The sequence below is a fragment of the Salvelinus namaycush genome, chromosome 18 (assembly GCF_016432855.1).
Source record: "Salvelinus namaycush isolate Seneca chromosome 18, SaNama_1.0, whole genome shotgun sequence".
In the NCBI taxonomy this organism is placed as follows: domain Eukaryota; kingdom Metazoa; phylum Chordata; class Actinopteri; order Salmoniformes; family Salmonidae; genus Salvelinus; species Salvelinus namaycush.
In genome coordinates this window covers 30,127,921-30,155,449 of record NC_052324.1, presented here as the reverse complement: position 1 = coordinate 30,155,449, position 27,529 = coordinate 30,127,921, and the positions used below count along the sequence as shown (strand labels likewise).

Genomic DNA, 27,529 nt, shown 5'->3' with positions numbered 1-27,529 from the left:
TTCCCCTCTGTGCTGCAATTTCTTTTGCTTCAAGTTTCAAAATTGAATTGAACCAAACTGCCTTTTTCTGAGGCATTATGTTCTTTGAGACATTTTAAATGTTGCTTGCTTATATTTATTGGTTTCTCATCTGTATTGTTGACAGTGTTCAGATTGAGACTACTTTAGGGCTAAAACGTTGACATTAAACAGTCTCAACTATATCCCCTCTCGTTGTTTTTCTGACAATGTTCAAAGAAATCTTCACTGAGCAAAACAGAATTCATATTCCACTAATTCATATTACAAGCAAAAACAGACTAAGGGCATCACCATGATTGATGTCTTTGCTTTGATTTGCTTTGTTCTCTTTCTTTTCAAATCTATCTTTGGTGTTTGGAGAGTACTTAGTGGCTCTTAGATTATAGTTTGTCAGACATTTTCAAACCCCTATACGATCTAATCTAATGTTGAGATGAGTCCACTTCCCTCGCAATTTGAGTCCACACATGCCATGCCATCTGAAAGAAAAGAAAATAAGATGGTGCCTATCTTTTCTATGCATTAAGTATGCATTTAGATTGTAAATGTAATGTACATCTAAACGTAAAATATTATTAGGGATGCTGAAAGCACCTCCACGGTTTACATCCCCACTAATGATCCCAGGCCTGACAAACTCCCATTGGGCTGGTCTGCTCGTCAACCTGTAGCCCCTTTTTGTTCATCCCATTTCCATTCCCTATTCCTCCACCTGCACCAGTCCCCCCAACCTCAACATGGACTGTGTTGCTTCCCACCTTAGAATTCTTCTTCAACTCCAGCTCAAGGTGGACAGAGTGCATCACATTACCGTCGGTATACACTTTGTTTCTAGCCCCAAATGGGAGAGGATTGGGGTTGCTTGTCGGCTCCCTCAGGCCGACTCCACCCTCTCCACCATTACCCCCACCCCCTGCTCTGCCTTCCCGGTTTCCCCTCCCTGCTACCTCAACCCTATTTCCTGGGCGGCAGCAGGAGTTGGTCTGGTAGACTGCCTGGAAGCCCCTCTTGAAGTTCTCATTGAAGTATCCGTAGATGATGGGGTTGACAGAGGAGTTGGAGAAAGCCAGCCAGTGGGCGAAGGGGAAGATGTATCCGGTCAGGAGCTCCAGCTGCTCCTCGTCCAGCCCTGCGTAGTCTGTCAGCAGCATCAGAGTCCACAGGGGCAGCCAAGACAGCATGAACAGCAGGGCTACTACGATCAGCATCTTGATCACCTTGATCTTCTTCTGTGAGATCAGATGCCTGCCCCCCTCATGCCTGGCTGGAGGAGCAGGATGTGCTGCATCCTGAGGCTCTCTTCTTGACACCACGGAGGTGTAGAGCTTCACCCCGATGCGTCCGTACATGACAGTGATGAGAGCCAGGGGCACCAAGTAGATGTGGGCGAACAGCACTGTGGTGTAGACCTTCCGCATCTTCGGGTCGGCAAAATTCTCGTAGCAGGAGTACAGGGGGTAAGTCTTGTTGTAGTCCTGGTTATACACCATGTAGTGATCGGCCACTTCCACCACGGTCAGGGCAGCTGCTGAGGGGCACATGATTACCACAGCCAGGACCCAGATCATCGCTATGGTCACCTTGGCAACTATTAGGGTGAGTTTGGGCTGAAAAGGAAACACAATGCAGCGGAACCTGTGGAGAGCGGAAATAGACAGAGGAAAAGGAAGAACACTTGCTGTTTGTTTTTTGGGGCAAGGCAAATCAATTCCAAATCTGTGTGAACTTCCATATTTTATCAACAGCTCTGCAAATCTTTCTCTATCCTTCCTGTCTCTTCTATCTATCCAGCCATCCAATCAACAAGTTTAAACAAGGTTAAATACTGAAGCAAATAAACTGTAAAATAGGTAGAGGAAGAGGCATTGGCATACCTAAAAAGAAAAACAGTAGGTAATTTATGGATCAAATCTACTATTCTCCATTCACCACTACCACCTCTCTTTCACACTACACGCCCCTGCCTCTCTGTAGATCTCCATCATACCAACCTGTCTACTGCGATGGCCACCAGGGTGAAGACTGAGGCAGCTACAGACATCCCCTGCACCAGACCACTCATTTTACACACAGTGTTGGTAAACGGCCAGCCTGTCAACAAAATAAATGACAATTACCAACAACATCATCTTGTAAAATAATTGTAAATAAAGAAATATAGACTTTCCCAGCAGCAATTTGTATAACCTGAGTGTGTACAGTACTAGGCCATATACAGCACAGTGGTGAACACATGTGTGTTGAGTGGTTAGATTCTGCACAAATGGGAGTATAGATTTGACCCTTCTTCATAGAAGATCTGTGTTCAGTGAAATTAATGACCTTAATGAATGATCTGGCTTATAACCTGGCCTAAACGCCAATTGAGTATAGTATTAACATACTCCCAATTAATTTGCATCCAGTTATTTTTTTATATTTTTTTCTTTAACCTTTATTTAACTAGGCAAGTCAGTTAAGAACAAATTCTTATTTACAATGACGGACTGCTCCAGCCAAACCCTAACCTGGACGACTCTGGGCCAATTGTGTGCCGCCATATGGGACTCCCAATCACAGCCGGTTGTGATACAGCCTGGAATCTAACCAGGGTCTGTAGTGACACCTCTAGGACTGAGATGCAGTGCCTTAGACCGCTGTGCCACTCCGGAGCCCAAGTTAGTATGGCTGCAGGCCAGGGAAACATTATAACTGCAGAAACTGCTTTAAAGGCCCAGAGCAGTCAAAATTCTGTTTTTACTGTGCTTTGTATCATATTGTACAACAGCTAATGAAACTAACACTGTAAAAGTGGGATTGTTTTTTTTATCAGTGTTATTTCCTCATAGTTGATGTTTAAAAATAAAATTCACACAGGCCCTTCTAATCAGCACGTTTTGCATGGGTGGAGTTTTGGTTCCCTGGTGACATCACCAGGCGGTATAGTCCAGCGGCTAATCATCAAATTTTTTGAGAATTGTGGCTTTTGTGATAGAGGCATCACATTTTACACAGCTAGGAGAAGTCCTTATACGTATTTTAAGCTATAGTGCCATCACATATGTTTTCATATTACCCCAGCTCCCTGGGGCCATATTAGACAGGAGTCACATGGCTATATCATCATACATTATACAGTGCCTTAAGAAAGTATTAATACCACATTTTGTTGTTACAGCCTGAATTCAAAATTGAATACAATACCCCATAATGACAAAGTGAAAACATGTTTTTAGACATTTTTGAAAATATATTGAAAATGAAATACCGAAATATCTAATTCACATGAATATTCACACCCCTGAGGCCATACATATATGTTAAAATCACCTTTGGCAGCGATTACAGCTGTGATTCTTTCTGGGTATCTAAGAGCTTTGCCCACCTGGATTGGTTGTCAATCATTGCAAGACAACCATTTTCAAGTTTTGTCATAGATTTTCAAACTGATTTAAGTCAACATTGTAACTCGGCCACTCAGGAACATTCACTGTCTACTTGGTAAGCAACTTCAGTGTAGATTTGGCCTTGTGTTTTAGGTTATTGTCCTGCTGAAAGATGAATTCATCTCCCAGTGTCTGGTGGAAAGCAGACTGAACCAGGTTTTCCTATAGGAATTTGCGTGAGCTTAGAGCCTTTTCGTTTCTTTTTTATAGTAAAAAACTCCCCAGTCCTGAACAATTACAAGCTTACCCATAACATGATGCAGCCACCACTATGCTTGAAAAAATAGAGAGTAAAACTCAGTAATGTGGTATTATATTTGCCCCAAACATAACTTTATGTCCTGAAAACAAAGCGTTAATTGTTTTGCCACATTTTTGGTAGTATTACTTTAGTGCTTTGTTGCAAACAGGATGCATGTTTTGGAATATATTTTTATTCTGTACAGGCTTCCTTATTTTGACTCTGTCAATTAGGTTAGTATTGTGGAGTAACTACAATGTTGTTGATCCATCCTTAGACTGGTTTCCTTCCTCTCCTGCAACTGGGTTAGGAAGGACGCCTCTATATTTGTGGTGACTGGGTGTATTGATACACCATATAAAGTGTCATTAATAATTCACCATGCTCAAAGGGATATTCATTGTCTTTTTTTTTTTACCCTTCGACCAATAGGTACCGTTCTTTGTGAGGCATTGGAAAACCTCTATGTTCTTTGTGGTTGAAACTGTGTTTGAAATTCACTGCCTGACAGAAGGACCTTACAAATAATTGTGTGTGGGGTACAGAGATGAGGTAGTCACTATTATTGCACACAGAGTGAGTCCATGCAACTCGTTAAGCAAAATGTTTACTCCTGAACTTATTTAGACTTGCCATAACAAAGGGGTTGAATAATTATTGATTTAAGTCATTTCAGCTTGTCACGTTCCTGACCTGTTTTCTGTTGTTTGGTATGTGTTTATTGGTCAGGGCGTGAGTTTTGGGTGGGCAGTCTATGTTTTCTGTTTCTATGTTGGTTTTGGGTTGCCTGGTATGGCTCTCAATTAGAGGCAGGTGTTTGACGTTTCCTCTGATTGAGAGTCATATTAAGGTAGGTTGTTCTCACTGTTTGTTTGTGGGTGATTGTCGTCTGTGTCAGTGTTTGTCGCGCCACACGGGACTGTCTCGGTTTATGTAGTCTGTTCCTGTTCGTGAGTTCTGCGTGTATTTTATGTAAGTTCCATGTCCAGGTCTGTCTACTCCGTTTTGTTATTTTGTAAATCCTTCCAAGTGTTTGTTTTCGTGTTTCATCGTTTGATTTATTAAATCATTATGTATTCACAACCCGCTGCACTTTGGTCAAATCACTACTCCTCCTCTTCGTATGAAGAGGAGGAGGAAGCCCGTTACAGAATCACCCACCAAACCCGGATCAAGCAGCGGGTTAACGGACAGCGCACGAAGCAGGATTTCTGGTCTTGGGAGGAGATCATAGAAGGAAAAGGACCATGGGCTAAAGTTGAAGTGAATCGCCGCCCATGGGAACAGCTGGAGGCAGCTCGGAGAGCGGAGGAAACCGGAGAGAGGAACCTGCGTTATGAGGGGACGCGTCTAGCACGGAAGCCCGAAAAGCCCGCAAGTACAACCCAAAAATTTATTGGGGGGGGGCTAAGAGGTAGTGGGTCTAGGGCAGGTAGGAGACCTGCGCCCACTTCCCAGGCTAACCGTGGAGAGCGGGAGTACGGGCAGACACCGTGTTACGCAGTAGAGCGCACGGTGTCTCCTGTACGTGTGCATAGCCCGGTGCGGGTTATTCCACCTCCTCGCACTGGTAGGGCTAGATTGAGCATTGAGCCAAGTGCCATGAAGCCGGCTCTACATATCTGGCCACCAGTACGTCTCCTTGGGCCGGCTTACATGGCACCAGCCTTACGCATGGTGTCCCCGGTTCGCCTACATAGCCCGGTGCGGGTTATTCCACCTCCCCGCACTGGTCAGGCGATGGGGAGCATACAACCAGGTAAGGTTGGGCAGGTTCAGTGTTCAAGGGAGCCAGTACGCCTACACGGTCCGGTATATCCGGCGCCACCTTCCCGCCCCAGCTCAGTACCACCAGTGCCTACACCACGCACCAGGCTTCCAGTGCGTCTCCAGAGCCCTGTTCCTCCTCCACGCACTCTCCCTGTGGTGCGTGTCTCAAGCTCAGTGCCTCCAGTTTCGGCACCACGCATCAAGCCTCCTGTGCGTCTCCAGAGCCCTGTACGCACTGTTCCTTCTCCCCGCACTCGCCCTGAGGTGCGTGCCGTCAGCCCGGTACCTCCAGTTCCGGCACCACGCACCAGGCCTACTGTGCGCCTCAGCAGGGCAGAGCCATCTGTCGGCCCAGCACCGTCTGAGCCATCTGTCTGCCCAGCGCCGTCTGAGCCATCTGTCTGCCCAGCGCCGTCTGAGCCATCTATCTGCCCAGCGCCGTCTGAGCCATCTATCTGCCCAGCGCCGTCTGAGCCATCCGTCTGCCCAGCGCCGTCTGAGCCATCCGTCTGCCCAGCGCCGTCTGAGCCATCCGTCTGCCCAGCGCCGTCTGAGCCATCTGTCTGCCCAGCGCCGTCTGAGCCATCCGTCTGCCCAGCGCCTTCTGAGCCATCCGTCTGCCACGAGCCATTAGAGCCGCCCGTCTGTCCCGAGCCATTAGAGCCGTCCGTCAGTCAGGAGCCGCCAGAGCCGCCAGCCAGTCAGGAGCTGCCAGAGCCGCCTGCCAGTCAGGAGCTGCCAGAGCCGCCAGCCAGTCAGGAGCTGCCAGAGCCGCCAGCCAGTCAGGAGCTGCCAGAGCCGCCAGCCAGTCAGGAGCTGCCAGAGCCGCCAGCCAGTCAGGAGCTGCCAGAGCCGCCAGCCAGTCAGGAGCTGCCAGAGCCGCCAGACAGTCAGGAGCTGCCAGAGCCGCCAGACAGTCATGAGCTGCCCTCCAGTCATGAGCTGCCCTCCAGTCATGAGCTGCCCTCCAGTCATGAGCTGCCCTCCAGTCATGAGCTGCCCTCCAGTCATGAGCTGCCCTCCAGTCATGAGCTGCCCTCCAGTCATGAGCTGCCCTCCAGTCATGAGCTGCCCTCCAGTCATGAGCTGCCACTCAGTCATGAGCTGCCCTCCAGTCATGAGCTGCCACTCAGTCCGGAGCTGCCACTCAGTCCGGAGCTGCCACTCAGTCCGGAGCTGCCACCCAGTCCGGAGCTGCCACCCAGTCCGGAGCTGCCACTCAGTCCGGAGCTGCCATTAGTACAGAGTTGTCCCTCTGTCCTAAGCTACCTCTCTGTCCGGAGCTACCTCTCTGTCCGGAGCTACCTCTCTGTCCTGAGCTACCTCTCTGTCCTGAGCTACCTCTCTGTCCTGAGCTGTCTCCTCTATGTAGGAGGGGCCTTAGTGAAGGTTCCTGGACCATGGTCGGGGGCGAGGGTCGCCACTCAAAGGACGCTAAGGAGGGGGACAAAGACAGTGGTGGAGTGGTGTCCTCGTCCACCGCCGGAGCCGCCACCGCGGACAGATGCCCACCCAGACCCTCCCCTTGAGTTGTAGGGGTGCGCCCGGAGTTCGCACCTTGAGGGGGGGGTTCTGTCACGTTCCTGACCTGTTTTCTGTTGTTTGGTATGTGTTTATTGGTCAGGGCGTGAGTTTTGGGTGGGCAGTCTATGTTTTCTGTTTCTATGTTGGTTTTGGGTTGCCTGGTATGGCTCTCAATTAGAGGCAGGTGTTTGACGTTTCCTCTGATTGAGAGTCATATTAAGGTAGGTTGTTCTCACTGTTTGTTTGTGGGTGATTGTCGTCCGTGTCAGTGTTTGTCGCGCCACACGGGACTGTCTCGGTTTATGTAGTCTGTTCCTGTTCGTGAGTTCTGCGTGTATTTTATGTAAGTTCCATGTCCAGGTCTGTCTACTCCGTTTTGTTATTTTGTAAATCCTTCCAAGTGTTTGTTTTCGTGTTTCATCGTTTGATTTATTAAATCATTATGTATTCACAACCCGCTGCACTTTGGTCAAATCACTACTCCTCCTCTTCGTATGAAGAGGAGGAGGAAGCCCGTTACACAGCTTTTCATTTTGTATTCATTTGTAAAAATTTCAAAAAACATAATTCCACTTTGACATTATGGGTCATTGTGTGTAGGCCATTGAGAGAATGTCCCAACTGATTCCATACATTGAAACTAGTTCAGTGGAGTTTACTCTTAACCTCTTTCTCCCTGTAGCAAGCCTCGCTCTTCTCCGCTGTGAGGAAATGGGTGTTTCAGAAATCTGTGATTCATGGAAAAATACAATGTTTTACTGAAAGCGTACCGCCAAATTGGCTATTTTTATCAAAAGTACTATCGGTTTTGTCACGCCTACTCACGCTCCCTCTCTCCGGCGCTCGATGTCGCCGGGCCACTAACCACAGGCCCTGGCAACCATTATTACGCACACCTGCTCCCCATCATTACGCACACCTGGACTTCATCATCACCTTGATTACCTTCCCTCTATTTAGTCCTCAGTAATAAGGCAGTATTGGTGTGTTTTCATGTTCAGTACGCATCCCCTGTTTTGTTCATTTGCCTTGCATCATTGTTATTAACCTCTCCTTCTGCACCTACTTCCTGAGTCTCTGCGTATATGTGAAAACTTGAGTCAGGAAATGTGTACTTTTCCACCTATAACATTTGCAATTATTTTATAGCATTATTTTATGTGACCATCTGACAAGACCAGAGACGGGTAACAGCTGCGCATATGCGCTTGTTGGGGAATCCCTGCTATGTAAAAGGACACTACATCCCCTTACTTTTTGGTGGGAGAAGGAACTGGTTTATGAGAAAAGAATAACCTGCACACTCCTCTTGCTAGTATCACTGCTCTTTATTAAACTTTACGTACTGGCCTCAAGGCCGTCGTCAAAGCTTAATAAAGAGCAGTGTGCGGGTTTGTTCTTTTTTCTCATGTTATTCAACTGTTACCATGCACCTGCAACAAAGATAGCTCAGCTGTGCAAGTGCCTTTTGAACGAACTGGTTCAAAAGTTTAGAGAGTTATCAAAGGTAAAGTTTGATCTGAAATGTGGAAATCTGAAGAGCTGGTGTTCGGTCCCTGGCTGCAATTTATATATGCAATCTAGGGAAGGCACAAAATGTCACAGATGCAGAAAATTGTTCATAGCAATTAGAAACAAATACGATGTAAATATTACGTTGCTACAGTATTACGTTGCTAGGTGTCTGTAGTAAGTACTTAAACGCCGATGACTATGAAATAGATCGAAAATGATGGGGACAGATCCCCGAAGAATACTCAAAGATACAGCTGTTCCTTCTGTATTACCATGGACTGGATCTGGTGCAGGGCCAAAATACAGAGCCGTGTTTGAGAAGAAAAAGCAGCAAAGTGATCGTGTGGAGGTTCAGGTGCGGCCAAAAATATTGGCACCCTTACAATTGTCTTAAATAATTCCCTATTTATTCTAAAATAAGTTGAAATTGAAAATAAATGTTGGTCTCCACACCTTGGTATTGGATTTCCAACATGACAGAACCAATTTTATTTTTGTAAATTTAAGTTAAATAAAGACAACGGGCATGGTCAAAATGATTGGCAACCCAGAGCTAGTACCTGGTTGCACAGCTTTTAGCCAAGATAACTACAGACAAATGCTGCTTGTAGCCATCAATTAGCTTGATGCATATTTCTACTGGCAATTTGGCAGCAAACTGCTCGAATTCTTTCATGTTTGAGGGATGCCCTCCACGAACTGCTGTTTCTAGATCTCACCATAGCTTATAGATGTGATTCAGATCTGGACTCTTCGCTGGCCACTCTAGAACAGTCCAGCATTTCTTCTTGAACTATTCCAGGGTGCTTTTGTGTGTTTGGGGTCGTTGTCCTGCTGGAAGGTCAACAACCTTCAACAGAGACAGTTTTTGGACACTGGGTTGAACATTGCACTCCAAAACACCTTGATAATCTGCTGATAAACTAATTTGGGTCACTATACAAACATGATTTCAGTCTTGGAGGTGTGTTTCCTGATCGATTCCACAATTGATTAATGATGTTTGTCCCCCATGAGCCATTGTAGATGCAGAAGCATATTTCACTTTCTCAAAATAACCAAAATCAATCAAAGATAACGCAAGAAACGTGTAATAAATTGACATTTTTGCATAGGATGTTTTAGCAATTTTATATCTAACTACGGTGTTTGGTGCAGTATTTCTCAAGTTCAAAAATGCGCAAAATGTTGTCTTATGTAAACAAAGTCAGAGCTGATGGGAAGGTCTGTCTCACTGTATGTTATTGGATAGAGAGCAATCACTGCAGTTGTTCACCCCATGTTAGTGGGCAAATGGACATTTTCAAATCAAAATCCAAACTTAATTTGCCCATTGTGACGCATGGACGTTGCAAACTCTGTTTTAGACAAGACTGACTTCATGACCAACATTATCTTATTACACTTTGTACACAATTTTGAAACTAGAATAGGGATTTGTTTCAAAGGGGTTGTTGCTTTTTAAAGGCAGTCACTCTTTAAAGTAGACCAATATACGGCATATTTGTGTTCTCCACATCACCCCACACATTTTAAGGTATCATTGGGCTTTATTTACCTTTTATTTATGGAGATATGGACATGTGCCCACTGTCCAATACTGCCCCGTGGAGCTGGTTGGTGGCCATATTGGAAACGGTTGCCAGGGGGGGGGGTGTAATGGACAAACTCTGTGATGGCACTATAGCCCAACGTAATTATTTAGACATGCCCTAGCGGTGTGTAAAATTTGGTGCCTCTTATTACAAACTTGTCCCTTACAATCAGACCACTCCCAGACAGTCCAAGCAAAATTCTTGAGTGGCCTAATTACAGTTTTCACTTAAATCGGCTTGAAAATCTATGGCAATACTTGAAAATGTCTGTCGAGCAATGATCAACAACCAAACGGACAGAGCGTGCAGACTTTTAAATAGAATAATGTGCAAAAAATGGTCAAAGTAATAGACTGTTAGGGTATAGACTGTTAGGGTCACTTGAAGTCACAATGAATATAGGAATACACACCCACACTCCGTCTCTGAAGCGTTGTAGATGAGTGTGTGGCGACGGCAGTGGGGATAAGTGACAGGGCTTAAGACACCCATTAGCTAATGGATCTCTGAGAGAAGAGAAACTTCCTCTCTCTCTCTCTCTTCCCTGCCACACATCACACCCCCACTGCACTTAACCCCACCGGTCTCATCCCGTCCCTCCCCTCCTCCCTCTCTCCCCTTCCCGTCCCCCTTTCCGTCTATCAGGCTGTCAGGGGTTGGAATGGGTGGGGGGTGGGGTCCTGCCCTCCTCCTAATGCAGGCATGTGATTGATAGATGACTAAGTGAAGATATCATTTAGCAATCAGGGCTGCTGGGCTATTTATCCTGGCTGACAAGGGGGCCGTTAAGCATAGAGCATGCTTGACCTGTGCCTGTGAGGAGGCTGATGAGAGGGAGGAGGTCTAAATATAATACACTTATAGCTGCCATTCAAACAACACACACTCTGCACCAGACAAGGTGCACTGATGGCCCTAGGATCACTAGTCTAACCATGCTTTCAGTGTGTATGACAGTTCTCTCAATTCTTCTCTCGTCCCCTCTTTTTTCTATTCCACCTCTTTCTCAATGATAGTGTGGGACTATGGTTACCCACAATGCTGTCGGGGATACGCCAAATAAAAATGTGATTCACATTTTCAAAACTGGAAAATATAAATGTACTGTTTTGAAAATGTCATTCACATTTTCAAAACAGTACATTTATATTTTCCAACGGGGCTATACATTTGGGTAACATTTTTTCTCTCGCCTGAGTAGCCTTGTTTCCCTGCCAAAAATAAAACTAAACCATCTAGTGTTCAGCGAAATAACACCACAATGTCAAATACAGGTAGCTTAGTCAAATAATTAACATCTAATCACATTAACTGTCACGTTCTGACCTTAGTTCTTTTGTATTTTCTTTGTTTTAGTATGGTCAGGGCGTGAGTTGGGTGGGTTATCTATGTTTTGTGTTTCTATGTGGGGTTTTTCGTTTGGCCTGATATGGTTCTCAATCAGAGGCAGGTGTTAGTCATTGTCTCTGATTGGGAACCATATTTAGGTAGCCTGTTTTCTGTGGTGTTTTGTAGGTGGTTGTCTTCCGTGTTTGTGTGTTCCACACGGAACTGTTTCGGTTTTCTTATTCTATTCACTTTGTTATTTTTGTCGTGTTCAGTATTATTAAATATAATGGACACTTCCGTTACATTAACCATTACTCTCTCGCGGGAAACCTTCACTCTTGCGCAGACATTTTGAAATTAAACATAACAATTTGAAAAATAAGCCACAGCAGTTTTTTGAGCGAGAATAAAGACGACTTGAGTAGTAAGACATGTATAAAAGCAACAGATACCATTAATAAGAAGGGGCTAGAAGCATCTTATATGGTGAGCTACCGAGTGGCTCGGACAGGCAAGCCCCATACTATTGTGGAAGACTACATTCTTCCTGCTACCGTGGATATGACTGGGACAATACTGGGGGAAAAGGGCCAGAAAATTATACAGACAATGCCTTCATCAAACAACACTGTTTCACAACGCATTAGTGACATGGGCAGGAGATGTTTTGAAACAATTACTGCTTCGCGTACAAGCCAGTGAATTATATGCGTTACAGCTGGATGAGTCAACAGATGTGGCAGGTCTGGCACAGCTCTTGGTATATGTCCGTTACGTTTATGGGGGATCAATTAAGGAAGACATCTTCTGCAAACCACTGGAAACCAGAACAATATGAGAGGATATTTTTTAAGTACTGGACAGCTTTGTGACATCAAATGGACTTTGGTGGTCAAGATGTGTTGGTATCTGTACAGATGGCGCAAAAGCCATGACAGGGAGACATAGTGGAGTGGTAACGTACGCGCAAGCAGTTGCTCCCAACACCACTTGAGTATACTGCAGCATCCACCTAGAGGCTCTTGCTGCCAAGGGAATGCCTGACAGCTTGAAAGACGTTTTGGACACTACAGTGAAAATGGTTAACTTTGTTAAAGCAAGGCACCTGAACTCTCGTGTATATTCTGCACTATGCAGTGATATGGGCAGCGACCATGTAACGCTTTTACAACATACAGAAGTGCGCTAGTTATCAAGGGACAAAGTATTGACACTTTTTTTTTTAATCGAGAGACAAGCTTAAAGTTTTCTTTACTGACCATAATTTTCACTTCTCTGACTGCTTGCATGATGACGAGTTTCTCACACGACTGGCCTATCTCGTGATGTTTTTTTCTCACCTGAATGATCTGAATCTAGGAATACAGGGACACTCCGCAACTATATTCAATGTGCGGGACAAAATCGAGGCTATGATTAAGAAGTTGGAGCTCTTTTCTGTCTGCATTAACAAGGACAACACACAGGTCTTTCCATCATTGTATGATTTTTTTTGTGAGCAAATTAATATTATCTTACGGACAATGTCAAATGTTATATAGCGAAGCACCTGAATGAGCTGAATGTGCAATTACACAGGTACTTTCCCGAAACGGACGACACAAGAGAGCCTCATCGAAATTGCAACAATAGATTCTGTGAAAATATAATTTAAAATCAGAAGCCACTGCCAGATTTCTGGATAGGACTGCACTCAGAGTTGCCTTGGCAAATCACGCTGTTAAGACACTGATGCCCTTTGCAACCACGTACCTACAGTTGAAGTCGGAAGTTTACATACACCTTAGCCAAATACATTTAAACTCAGTTTTAAACAATTCCTTACATTTAATCCAAGTAAAAATTCCCTGTCTTAGGTCAGTTAGGATCACCACTATATTATTAGAATGTGAAATGTCAGAATAATAGTCGAGAAATGTATTTATTTCAGCTTTTATTTCTTTCATCACATTCCCAGTGGTTCAGAAGTTTACATGCTACCAAATATGAATTGAGTGTATTGCCTTTAAATTGTTTAACTTAAGTCAAACGTTTCGGAGAGCCTTCCACAAGCTTCCCACAATAAGTTGGGTGAATTTTGGCCCATTCCTCCTGACAAAGCTGGTGTAACTGAGTCAGGTTTGTAGGCCTCCTTGCTCACACACACTTTTTCAGTTCTGCCCACAAATTGTCTATAGGATTGAGGTCAGGGCTTTGTGATGGCCACTCCAATACCTTGACTTTGTTGTCCTTAAGCCATTTTGTCACACATTTGGAAGTATGCTTGGGGTCATTATCCATTTAGAAGACCCATTTGCGACCAAGCATTAACTTCCTGACTGATGTCTTGAGATGTTGCTTCAATATATCCACATAATTTTCCTTCCTCATGATGTCATCTATTTTGTGAACTGTACCAGTCCCTGCTGCAGCAAAGCACCCCCACAACATGATGTTGCCACCCCCATGCCCCATGGTTGGGATTGTGTTCTTCAGCTTACAAGCCTCCCCCTTTTTCCTCCAAACATAACGATGGTCATTATGGACAAACAGTTCTATTTTTGTTTCATCAGACCAGAAGACATTTCTCCAAAAATTATGATCTTTGTCCCTGTGTGCAGTTGCAAACCGTAGTCTGGCTTTTTTTATGGCGGTTTTGGAGCAGTGGCTTCTTCCTTGCTGAGAGTCCTTTCAGGTTGTCGATATAGGACTCGTTTTACTGTGGATATAGATACTTTTGTACCTGTTTCCTCCAGCATCTTCACAAGGTCCTTTGCTGTTGTTCTGGGATTGATTTGCACTTTTCACACCAAAGTACGCTCATCTCTAGGAGACAGAACACATATCCTTCCTGAGCGGTATGACGGATGCGTGGTCCCATGGTGTTTATACTTGCGTACAATTGTTTGTACAGACGGACTTGGTACTTTCAGGAGTTTGGAAATTGCTCCCAAGGATGAACCAGACTTGTGGAGGTCTACACATTTTTTTCTGAGGTCTTGGCCTATTTCTTTTGATTTTCCCATGATGTCAAGCAAAGAGGCACTGAGTTTGAAGGTAGGCCTTGAAATACATCCACGGGTACACCTCCAATTGACTCAAATGTTGTCGATTAGCCTATCAGAAGCTTCTAAAGCCATTACATCATTTTCTGGAATTTTCCAAGCTGTTTGAAGGCACAGTCAACTTGGTGTATGTAAACTTCTGACCCACTGGAATTGTGATACAGTGAGTTATACGTGAAATAATCTGTAAACAATTGATGGAAAAATGAATTGTGTCATGCACAAAGTAGATGTCCTAACCGACTTTCCAAAACTATAGTTTGTTAAGAAATTTGTGGAGTGGTTGAAAAACAAGTTTTAATGACTCCAACCTAAGTGTATGTAAACTTCCGACTTCAACTATGTGAGAGTGGATTCTCGGCCCTCACTAGCATGAAAATTAAATACAGGCACAGATTGTGTGTGGAAAATTATTTAAGACAGATTCTCTCCAATCTAACCCAACATTGCAGAGTTACGTGCATGTTTTCAAGCACACCCTTCTCATTAACCTGTGGTGAGTTATTCACAATTTTTGATGAACAAATAAGGTTTTATATGTAAGATGGCTAAATAAAGAGCAAAATTATTGATTATATTATTATTGGTACCCTGGTCCTATAAGAGCTCTTTGTCACTTACCACGAGCCGGGTTGTGACAAAAACTAACACTCATTCTTATGTTTAATAAATGTATCATATAGTGTGTGGCAGGCTTACAATGATGGCAAAAAACAACATTTGAGAGTGCGCTGACCCTGGTGCTAGAGGGAGTACGCAGCTGGAGGTTGAATGTTTGAAGGGGTACAGGACTATAAAAGGTTTGGGAACCACTGCTCTAGAAAATCTCCCACGACAACAGGTGGGTTTTAGTCTTCCATAGTTTTTTTTATTTTAATTTTAATTAACCTTTATTTTACTAGGCAAGTCAGTTAAGAACAAATTCTTAATTACAATGATGGCCTACACCAGCCAAACCCGGACGACACTGGGCCAAATGTGCGCTGCCCTATGGGACTCCCAATCATGGCCGGTTGTGATACAGGTTGGAATCGAACCAGGGTCTGTAGTGACGCCTCTAGCACTGAGATGCAGTGCCTTTGACCGCTGTGCCACTTAGTTACCTGTCCTCTCTTTATAATATAAAAAACAAACATGTAAAAACATTTTAAATGTATAATGTATTTGATTCATACATATTTCTTCGGCTCGTATCACCAAAAGAAGCCAGATTCAGGTCTGGGATGGACTAATTACCGGAATCTGTGTCATCCCTGTCGTAGCTGAATCAGAATTAGTTAGGTAACATAGATAAATAAGATGTTTTATTTACTTTCATAATATGCTTATGTGAGATACTTGTCATTAGAATGTTTCTTTTTGGACTATACTGTCGGCAGTTGCATTTTTCCTTTCTTCTCTAGGGAAAAGTCACTTGGGGCCCAGAGAAGGGAGAGGTGAGGCTTGTCTTTTACATGTCTGGTAATATGCAGAATATCAGAATGGAACATTGTCTTCATATGTGAACAGAATGGAACATTGTCTTCATATGTGAATGTATCTGTTAAACCATGTGAAGGGATGATTAAGGGGGAACCAATTATCTCTTGGCTCCACAATGTCTGTGCACAAGTCACTCCCCTCAGTGAGCTTGTCCAGGAGGGGAGAGAAGAGGTGGGGTATTTGAGATGGGAGTATCTAGAATTGACAATTGATATATGCCATTGGATGAGGTAATGTTTTGGAACTATGAAGTACCAAGAACGAGAAGTAGAACCTCGTCTTAGAGACCAAACTGAACGATAATTTATAGCTAATGCTATCTGGCTATGGGATACTCCTCTCTCAAGTAAAAGGCCATTTGTGAAGTTTCTGAGATCTGTTGTTCGTCATGTAAGTTGAGAGTGGTGTATCTTGGCTATAAAAGATACTAGAATTATTTTGTAAGCACTCTCAGAATTCCTTTATAGACACTGAATTGATCTGAGAGTCAAAGGGCTATGGTGAAGCTCATATAATTAAAGATGAAGTTTAAAATATAACTCTGACTTGTGTGTGGTTTGTAAACTCTCCTCATTTAGTAATACAGGAAATTACCACGACATCCCCCATTCAAGGAACATGTTATTCAACGTTGCTCAGTGACCTCCCACCTTTTAAGTGAAATGTTATCCTACAGGTTGCTGTTGTCCACTAAGGAAGAACAGCTCCACTCCAAGGTAGGTCACATTTAAGTCAGGTCACCATGTAACACTACAGCCTTTGTGTTCTGTCGAGGGGTCAGGCGTAACTAACCAAGTGTGTAGTGGTGCTGGGCCCTAATGGGGTCAGGAGAAATACTGAAGGACAAAATTGTCATTGTATAACATTGCTGGGAAAATTGCTGCATCTCTATTGGTTTTCTTCTCTCTGTTCTCTGCTTATCTACATTCTACCCCTGGCATGTTGTGTAACAAAGCTTTACACAGGACAATACATATGCGTTGATCACGGATGCTCAACAATTGTGTTTACTGGCAGTTTATTTGCATGTTTAGACATGAAGCGCAGCGAACCTATTATTGTACTGTATACCTTTTACATCCAGTCATGGTGGTTACATCTTTACCTGCCTCCCACCCTCCTCCTCTATCCATAGCGTGGATCTCATTATGGAGGAAGTTTGCAGCATTGATGTTGCCATGTCCCTGGTCCATTCATTATTCATACATCAACAGACTGAGACTGGCCTGACCCACAGAGATAAAGGCTGGGGAGGAAGGAGGGATGAGTGGTGAAGAGGAGGGATGAGTGGAGGAGAAGAGGAAGGCAGACCCAAGTCAGACTGTTCTCTCTGCTACCGCACGGCAAGCGGTACCGGAGCGCCAAGTCTAGGTCCAAAAGGCTCCTTAACAGCTTCTACCCCCAAGCCGTAAGACTGCTGAACAATTAACTAATGGCCACCTGGACTATTTAAATTGACACCCCCCTCCCCCTTTTGTTTTTACTCTGCTGCTACTCGCCCTTTATTATCTATGCATAGTCACTTTACCCCTACCTACATGTACAAATTACCTCGACTAACCTGTACCCCCGCACATTGACTCGGTAACAGTACCCCCTGTATATACAGTAGCCTCGTTATTGTTATTTTATTGTGTAACTTTTTATTTAGCAAATATTTTCATAACTCTATTTATTGAACTGCATTGTTGGTTTAGAGCGTTTAAGTAAGCATTTCACTGCTGTATTTGGCGCATGTGACATAACGTTTGATTTGATTTAAAATGGGCAAATGTTCTTAGAGACTTACCCAGAAAACTCACAGTTGTAATCACTGCCAAAGGTGATTCTAACATGTATTGACTCAGGGTTGTGATTACTAATGTAAATTAGATATTTCTGTATTTCATTTTCAAAAATTTGAATTCAGACCGTAAAACAACAAAATAAGTCAAGTGGTGTGCATACTTTCTGAAGACAGTGTACTTAATTGTGACCCAGAAATGATTTAATATTGAGACTAATATTGGGCCTTTAATAGTATTTTATTTATTATTATTCTGTTCTTTTTTCAAATGGTAATAGGTCATTGCAAAACTTAATTGTGCATTCATTTAATACAGTACATTAAGTGAAGCGCATGCTAAGCTTTGTGCAAAATGTTGTCACAAACTCAAGACCAGCCTGTTGTTTCATATGCACCAAAAAGTTAATTTTGCACAATCTGGACATTTGCATAGACACATAATCATCACTCACAGATGGTGATAGAAATACTGAGTAAACTTATTTTATGTTTGCTTTGAAGGATTTGATGAATAAGACATAAGCAGTTAATGAAAAATTCAAATGTGTTTGTATAATGGGGAATCATAACACAAGTGTCATTTTCTATGTCAAATCAAATCCAATTGTAATGGTCACATACACATATTTAGCAGATGTTATTGCAGGTGTAGTGAAATGCTTGTGTTCCTAGTTCCAACAATGCAGTAGTATCAAACAATTCACAACAATACACACAAATCTCAAAGTAAAAGAAAGGAATTAATAAAGTGACCAGTGATGCCATGTCTATGTACATAGGGCAGCAGCCTCTAAGGTGCAGTGTTGAGTAACCGGGTGGTAGCCGGCTAGTGATGGCTATTTAACAATCTGATGCACCTGTACTGACCTCGCCTTCTGGATAATAGCATGGTGAACAGGCCGTGGCTCGGATGGTTGATGTCGGATGGTTGAGAATTCTTTTGGCCTTCCTGTGACATCGGGTGCTGTAGGTGTCCTGAAGGGCAGGCAGTGTGCATCTGGTGATGCGTTGGGCAGACTGCACCACCCTCTGGCAAGCCCTGCAGTTGCAGGCGGTTCAGTTGCCATACCTAGCGGTGATATAGCCTGACATTGATGCTCTCAATGGTGCATCTGTAAAAGTTTGTGAGGGTCTTAGGGGCCAAGCCGCATTTCTTCAGCCTCCAGAGGTTGAAGAAGCACTGTTGCGCCATCTTCCCCACACTGTCTGTGTGGGTGGACTATTTCAGATTGTGTACGCAGAGGAACTTGAAGCTTTTCACCTTCTCCATTGCAGTTCCGTCGATGTGGATGGGGCGTGCTCCCTCTGCTGTCTCCTGAAGTCCACGAACAGTTCCTTCGTTTTGTTGACATTGAGGGAGAGATTATTTTCCTGGCACCACTCTGCCACGGCCCACACCTCTTTGTAGACCAGGCCTGGGCAATTCCAGTCCTTGGGGGCCTGATTGGAGTCACTTTTCCCCCATCCCTAGCAAACACAATTAAACTAATTGCATTTTTACCTGAAGATCATGATTAGTTGATTATTGGAGTCCAGTGTGTTAGCTGGGGCTGGGGGAAAAGTGTGACACCAATCAGGCCCCTGAGGACTGGAGTTGCCCAGGCCTGCTATAGACTGTCTCGTCATTGTTGGTAATCAGGCCTACTACTGTTGTGTCGTCTGCATACTTGATGATTGAGTTGGCGGCATGGGAGGCCACGCAGTCAAGGGGTGAACACGGAGTACAGGAGGGGGCTGAGCACGCACCCTTGTGGGGCCCCTGAGTTGAGGATCAGCGGAGTGGAGGTGTTGTTTCCTACCTTCACCTCCTGGGGGTGGTCCGTCAGGAAGTCCAGGACCCAGTTGCACAGGGTGGGGTTCAGACCCAGGGGCCCGAGCTTAATGATGAGCTTGGAGGGTACTATGGTGTTGAAGGCTGAGCTGTAGTCAATGAACAGCATTCTTACATAGGTATTCCTCTTGTCCAGATGGGATGGGTCAGTGTGCACTGCGATTGCATCGTCTGTGGATCTATTGGGGCGGTATGCAAATTTAAGTGGGTCTAGGATGTCAGGTAAGGTGGAGGTGATATGATCCTTGACAAGTCTCTCAAAGCACTTCATGATGACAGAATGTCATTAGTTCACGGACAAGTTCTGGCCTGGTTTAGATCTTATCTGTCAGAAAGATATCAGTTTGGCTCTGTGGATGGTTTGTCTTCTGACAAATCAACTATACATTTCGGTGTTCATCAAAGTCCCGTTTTAGGACCACTATTGTTTTCACAATATGTTTAACCTCTTGGTGATGTCATTCGGAAACATAATGTTAACTTTCACTGCTATACGTTGCGACGAAACATGGTGAAGCCCCAAAATTTCCCTCCCTGGAAGCCTGTGTTTCAGACATAAGGAAGTTGATGGCGGCAAATGTTTTACTTTTAAACTCGGACAAAACATTGATGCTTGTTCTAGGTCCCAAGAAACAAAGCGATCTTCTGTTGGATCTGACAATTAATCATGATGGCTGTACAGTCATCGCAAATAAAACTGAAGGACCTCCGCATTACTCTGGACCCTGATCTCTCTTTTGACGAACATATCAAGAATATTTCAAGGACAGCTTATTTCCATCTTCGTAACATTGCAAAAATTAGAAACTTTCTGTCCAAAAATGTATCATTGCTTTGTCGCTTCTAGATTAGACTACTGCAATGCTCTACTTTCCGGCTAAACGGATAAAGCACTAAATAAACTTCAGTTAGTGCTAAACACGGCTGCTAGAAACTTGACTAGAGACAAAAAATGTGACCATATTACTCCAGTGCTGGCCTCTCTACCCTAGCTTCCTGTTAAGGCTAGGGCAGATTTCAAGGTGTTACTACTTACCTACAAAGCATTACATGGGCTTGCTCCTACTGTAACTATCTTTCTGATTTGGTCCTGCCGTACATACCTACACGTACGCTACGCGTACGCTACGGTCACAGGACGCAGGCGTCCTTACTGTCCCTAGAATTTCTAAGCAAACAGCTGGAGGCAGGGCTTTCTCCCATAGAGCTCCATTTTTATGGAATGGTCTGCCTATCCATGTGAGAGACGCAGACTCGGTCTCGACCTTTAAGTCTTTACTGAAGACTCATCTCTTCAGTAGGTCCTATAGTGTGTGTAGTCTGGCCCAGGTGTGTGAAGGTGAACGGAAAGGCACTGGAGCAACGAACCACCCTTGCTGTCTCTGCCTGGCCGGTTCCCCTCTCTCCACTGGGATTCTCTGCCTCGAACCCTATTACGGGGGCTGAGTCACTGGCTTACTGTTGCTCTTCCATGCTGTCCCTAGGAGGGATGCATCACTTGAGTGGGTTGAGTCACTGATGTGATCTTCCTGTCCGTGTTGGCGCCCCCCTCGGGTTCGTGCCGTGGGGGAGATCTTTATGGGCTATACTCGGCCTTGTCTCTGGGTAGTAGGTTGGAGGTTGAAGAAATCCCTCTAGTGGTGTGGGGTCTGTGCTTTGGCAAAGTGAGTGGGGTTATATCCTGCCTGTTTGGCCCTGTCCAGGTTATTGTCGGACAGGGCCCACAGTGTCTCCCGACCCCTCCTGTCTCAGCCTCCAGTATTTATGCTGCAATAGTTTGTGTTGGGGGGCTAGGGTCAGTATGTTATATCTCAAGTATTTCTACTGTCTTATCCGGTGTCCTTTGTGAATATAAGTATGCTCCCTCTAATTCGCTCTCTTTTTATTCTCTCTTTCTCTTCTCTCGGAGGACCTGAGCCCTAGGACAATGTCTCAGGACTACCTGGCCTGATGACTCCTTGCTGTCTCCAGTCCACCTGGTCATGCTGCTGGTCCAATTTCAACTGTTCTGCCTGCGGCTATGGAACCCTGACCTGTTCACTGGACATGCTACCTTGTCCCGGACCTGTTGTTTTGAACTCTCTCTCTACCGCACCTGCTGTCTGTAACTCTGAATGATCGGCTATGAAAAACCAACTGACATTTACTCTTGAGGTGCTGGCCTGTTGCACCCTCTACAACCACTGTGATTACTATTATCTGACCCTGCTGGTCATCTATGAACATTTGAACATCTTGGCCATGTTATGTTATAATCTCCACCTGGCACAGCCAGAAGAGGACTGGCCACCCCTCAGAGCCTGGTCCCTCTCTAGGTTTCTTCCTAGGTTCTGGCCTTTCTAGGGAGTTTTTCCTAGCCACCATGCTTCTACATCTTCATTGCTTGCTGTTTGGGGTTTTAGGCTGGGTTTCTGTACAGCACTTTGTGACATCGGCTGATGTAAAAAGGGCTTTATAAATACATTTCATTGATTGACTCAGTTACCTTTGCTTTCTTGGGTACAGGAACAATGGTGGACATATTGAAGCAAGTAGGGACAGAAGGAGAGAGATTGGGAGGGAGAGATTGAATATGTCCGTAAACACTCCAGCCGGCTGGTCTGCCCACGATCTGAGAATGTGGCTAGGGGTGCCGTCTGGGCTGGTAGCCTTGCAAGGGTTAACACGCTTAAATTTCTTACATCGGCCATGAAGAACGAGAGCCCACAGTCCTCGGGAGCGGGCCGTATCGGTGGCACAGTGTTATCCTCAAAACGGGCGAAGAAGGCGTTTAGCTTGTCCGGGAGCAAGGCGTCGGTGTTGCTCCCGGGCTGTATGTGGGCTGTAATGTCCTATTATGAAGTTATTCAACTATAGATTAGCCATTCTGTGTAGGTACAGATTGACAGTGTACAGTCGTGGCCAAAACTTTTGAGAATGACACAAATATTAATTTCCATCAAGTTTGCAGCTTTGGTGTCTTTAGATATTTTTGTCAGATGTTACTATGGAATACTGAAGTATAATTACAAGCATTTCATAAGTGTCAAAGGCTTTTATTGACTATTACATGAAGTTGATGCAAAGAGTCAATATTTGCAGTGTTGACCCTTCTTTTTCAAGACCTCTGCAATCTGCCCTGGCATGCTGTCAATTAACTTCTGGGCCACATCCTGACTGATGGCAGCCTATTCTTGCATAATCAATGCTTGGAGTTTGTCAGAATTTGTGGGTTTTTGTTTGTCCACCCGCCTCTTGAGGATTGACCACAAGTTCTCAATGGGATTGATATAAAATATCCATGTTTTGTTCCCCGAGCCACTTAGTTATCACTTTTGCCTTATGGCAAGGTGCTCCATCATGCTGGAAAAGGCATTGTTCGTCACCAAACTGTCCCGGATGGTTGGGAGAAGTTGCTCTCGGAGGATGTGTTGGTACCATTCTTTATTCATGGCTGTGTTCTTAGGCAAAATTGTGAGTGAGCCCACTCCCTTGGCTGAGAAGCAACCCCACACATGAATGTTCTCAGGATGCTTTACTGTTGGCATGACACAGGACTGATGGTAGCGCTCACCTTGTCTCCTCCGGACAAGCTTTTTTCCGGATGCCCCAAACAATCGGAAAGGGGATTCATCAGAGAAAATGACTTTACCCCAGTCCTCAGCAGTCCAATCCCTGTACCTTTTGCAGAATATCAGTCTGTCCCTGATGTTTTTCCTGGAGAGAATTGGCTTCTTTGCTGCCCTTCTTGACACGAGGCCATCCTCCAAAAGTATTTTCCTCACTGTGCGTGCAGATGCGCTCACACCTGCCTGCTGACATTCTTGAGCAAGCGCTGTACTGGTGGTGCCATGATCCAGCAGCTGAATCAACTTTAGGAGACGGTCCTGGCGCTTGCTGGACTTTCTTGGGCGCCCTCAAGCCTTCTTCACAACAATTGAACCGCTCTCCTTGAAGTTCTTGATGATCCGATAAATGGTTGATTTAGGTGCAATCTTACTGCCAGCAATATCCTTGCCTGTGAAGCCCTTTTTATGCAAAGCAATGATGACGGTACGTGAAAGCAATGATGATAGAACGTGGGGAATGGTGAGAGGTAACCTAAAATAACACTGATGTTGGTTTGGTTGTTATTTGTGATGTCATTAAAAATGTTATAAAGGAAATATTGTAATTCGAAAAGTATACACACTACATGTACAAAGTTTCCATCCTCTACGTTGTGCATGCTATATGAACAATGATGAAAGTGTTTTTGTTAAGAGAGGGATGTGATTTTAGAAACTATAATAGGAAATTGTGTCTATAACTGAACAGTAAGTAGTCACCGCCACCTTGAGTGAGGTCAGAGAGTGTGTCAGCCTGACGGAACAGCCCTTTTGAATGAACTGTATAAAATGATGAGTTAAGAATTAACATATTAGACCAGAGAGACGTTGAGCTGCAGCTCACGTTTAAAGTGGTTTGAACTCAGAATCTCAACACGAGGTAGAGACAATAAACTCACCTCCCCGACAATCACTGGTACGGCTGATTAGCTGTCCTAAGTAAAGTATCTAGAAACGCGAATTTAAACGGGACCATTCTACTACTCTCTTCAAACCATTATATTCCACTACTCTCATCACCCCACTGGAAACCATCGACATGGCTGGCTGGCCTATCTTCAAAGAAGCATCTTCTTTGGGAGGAGAATAAACTTGTAGTTCTGTTCAGGACTACACAACAAGTCACCGGATACCGGACGACTGCAGAGAACAACATTAGAAGATGTGTGGGGACACCTTTTGGACAATCAAGGTCTTAGAAGCATGCTGCGAAAAGGCCCAACCCCCTTTCCAAGGTTGCCCGGTTCAGAAAGATACACAGCGAACAACACGGGAAACAAAAGGCATTTTTCACGTGAATACATTCATGATTTTTCTCCAAGCAGGTGGTGAGTAGTTTATAAATGTAGCAACGTTAAGAGTCTCTGTCCCTCTCTTCCTTTCTCTCCATGTCTTTTGTAACAAGCAGCCATATTGTTGTCAGTCCACTAGGGACCTGTTTCTAATGTATTAAGTGTGTATGTTTATCCTGTGTTACTACTTAGTTAGCTAGTAAATAAATAATTAAACCAAGTTGTGTAGTACTGAATCATCAGTAAGGCTCAGGTTTTTGCAGATGCAAGGATACAACTGTTCAGAATGATGATATGATATGAGGTTATGATTAATAAGTTGACTGTTTATGGATGTGATAGGTTTTTTATTTGTATTTTATTTAACTTATATTTAACTAGGCAAGTCAGTTAAGAACAAATTCTCATTTACAATGACAGCCTAGGAACAGGGGCAGAACGAGGATTTGATCTAACAACCTTTCGGTTACTGGCCCAATGCTCTAACCACTAGGCTACCTGCCACCCCATAGGTAAAGACCTTTAGAGTTTAATTCGGGAGAAGGTAACTCTAGAACTGCTCTCGTGGTGTCCCAAATCCTAATGAGTTAATTGTTACATGATTAATTCAATTGGGTAACAATTAAACATAGTTAGTTAATTAGATAAATAACAGTCATCAGATTAATGAAAGTAAATTCACGACAAACATGTAAAAATACTAAATTTTGGCACTTTAGCTAAAGGCACCAATTTCGTGGAACGACCCTGGTACATCCATTTTTGGACTGAATAATGAATGATGTACGCATTGATTCTTGAAGAATATAACTTATAAATGTCTCATGAGCTTAGTTCAACTGCCGTACCACATCGGTATATGTATATGTACACAAACACTAACCTCAAAACATGGTCACACCTGAAATTCTGATGAATCTCTGTTGCCTCTACAATAAATGTCTAAATTGATAATTGTACATTGGCCTATGTCTAATATGATGAGTGTACAGTAGGGTAATGTGGGGTAAATTCCCCCCCCCCCCCCCCCCCATTTGAATTTTCTAACACTTTCCCTGGCTGATTCATAATGATGTGGCATCAACTATGCATGGACATTTTAATATGACGATTAATTAATTAATCATATTATCCTAATTCACTTTCTAGCAATGTCATGTTAATTATATGCACAGGCAGGATTTGAATTGGCCTTCACATTGGTCTTGGGTTGACAAAAAGATATTGGAGTCCACCAAGTATAACATTTTTAATGCTTATGGGCATCCATTGGTCCCTCCAAAATCCAAACCCAGTCTATGAACGATAACATTAATAGTTATGCAAATTGAGTTCTGAAATAGTAGAGTTTAAAAAAAAAATAATAATCTGTTTTTGGAAGATAATGTATGAAGAAAATGTCTGGAAGTAAAAGTAGAAAGTCATGAAAGACAATCAGAAGGAAGGATTTTTGATAATATTCCCTCTGTTCGTGTCTCCTTTAATCATTTAATGTTACCTGATATACTTTGTTTACGTTAATTATAATTGTTTGCTTATGTGCTTTCTTTTTGATGAGTCATTCAATTCACAAATGACTTTAACATCTACATACCAGACCTGAGTGGAAATGGATCTGACTCAATCTTTAGAAATTCAATATGGAGTTTTTGATTCTGTGAAAATGATGTGTCACGGATATTACACTATTCATGGATTGTTTCTAGAGTGGAATTAAGTTTGTAATTAAATTCACATTGATCAACACATTCACCTTGATATGGAGTTAAATTAATGGGATGTAATCAGTGGTGTAAAGTACTTAAGTAAAAATACTTTAAAGTACAACTTAAGTAGTTTTCGGGGTATCAGTACTTTTCTTTACTATTTATATTTTTGACCATTTTAACTTTTACTTCACTACATTCCTAAATAAAATAATGTACTTTTAACTCCATACATTTTCCCTGACACCCAAAAGGACTCGTTACATTTTGAATGCTTAACAGGACAGGAAAATTGTCAAATTCACACATGCTTTGTTTGTAAATGATGTCTGAGTGTTAGTAGTGGCTATCCATTAAAATAACAAGAACATGCTTTGCTTAATATAAGGAATTTGAAATTATTTATACTTTTACTTTCGATACTAAAGTATATTTAAACCAAATACTTTTATACAAGTAGTATTTTACTGGGTGACTTTCACTTTCACGAGTCATTTTCGATTAAAGTATCTTTACTTTTACTCAAGTATGACAATTGGGTACTTTTTCCACCACTGGATGTAATAGAGTTGATGATGCTGAGTTGCATTATCCTGCTCAGTTGCATTCGCCAAACTCAGACAGAGTTGCGTTAGCCAGCTCAGACAGAGTTGCGTTCACCAGCTTAGTTAAACCAAGTTGTTTTACCTACCTGTGATGAGGTTGTCCACAAGCGTTGTGGGGATGCAGAAGATGCCCACCAGCAGATCGCTGACTGCCAGGTTGAGGATGAAGAGGTTGGTGACGGTTCTCATGCGACGGTTCCCCAGCACGATCAGACACACCAGTACATTACCCACCATGCACAGCAGGAAGATGAACAGGTAGGCCAGGATGAAGCTAGCAGCCACAGGGAGGGAGTGTTGGTAGTAAGGGAAGTAGGTGATGTTGTTGGTGGTGGTGTAGTTGGAGTCGTTAATAGCTCTGTGGTGGAGGAGGAGGTGATTGGAGGTGGTCAGGGCTGTCATGGAGTCTGAGGAGCCCTCCAGTTCAGTCAGACCCTCCTCTTCACCACTGTTCCACACCTCCATCACTTCCTTCTTCAGGATGGATTGGTCTGATAACACACCACAACTTGTGACACAAACAAAAACATACAATCAGGAACTATTGTGAAACTATAATGTATTCATTCACTGCGTATCCATACAGTGTGTGACAGTGCTGCCCGTACCCTGTGCACGTCAACAAGTTAAAATAACTGGACTGATAAAAATTGTCAAAATCAAATAAATATTTATTAGGCTATAAAACAGATGGATTTAAAGAAGTTAACACACACCATGCTAAAAGCTTATTAAACACAACAAAAACTGTTGCTGCAGAGCATATACACTGCTCA

The 27,529-nt window shown here is 43.6% G+C and overlaps 1 protein-coding gene across 1 annotated transcript; it reads right to left on the bottom strand.

Annotated features, from left to right (window-relative positions):
• Positions 1-635: 635 nt before the first annotated feature.
• npffr1l2 (neuropeptide FF receptor 1 like 2) lies at positions 636-27,218 on the bottom strand. The gene is made up of 3 exons (XM_039012968.1): positions 26,840-27,218; positions 2,013-2,112; positions 636-1,656 (listed from the first exon to the last, which is right to left on the bottom strand). Exons 1-3 carry the CDS (start codon positions 27,216-27,218, stop codon positions 636-638), a joined length of 1,500 nt encoding a protein of 499 aa, XP_038868896.1.
• Between the last annotated feature and the right edge of the window lie 311 nt (positions 27,219-27,529).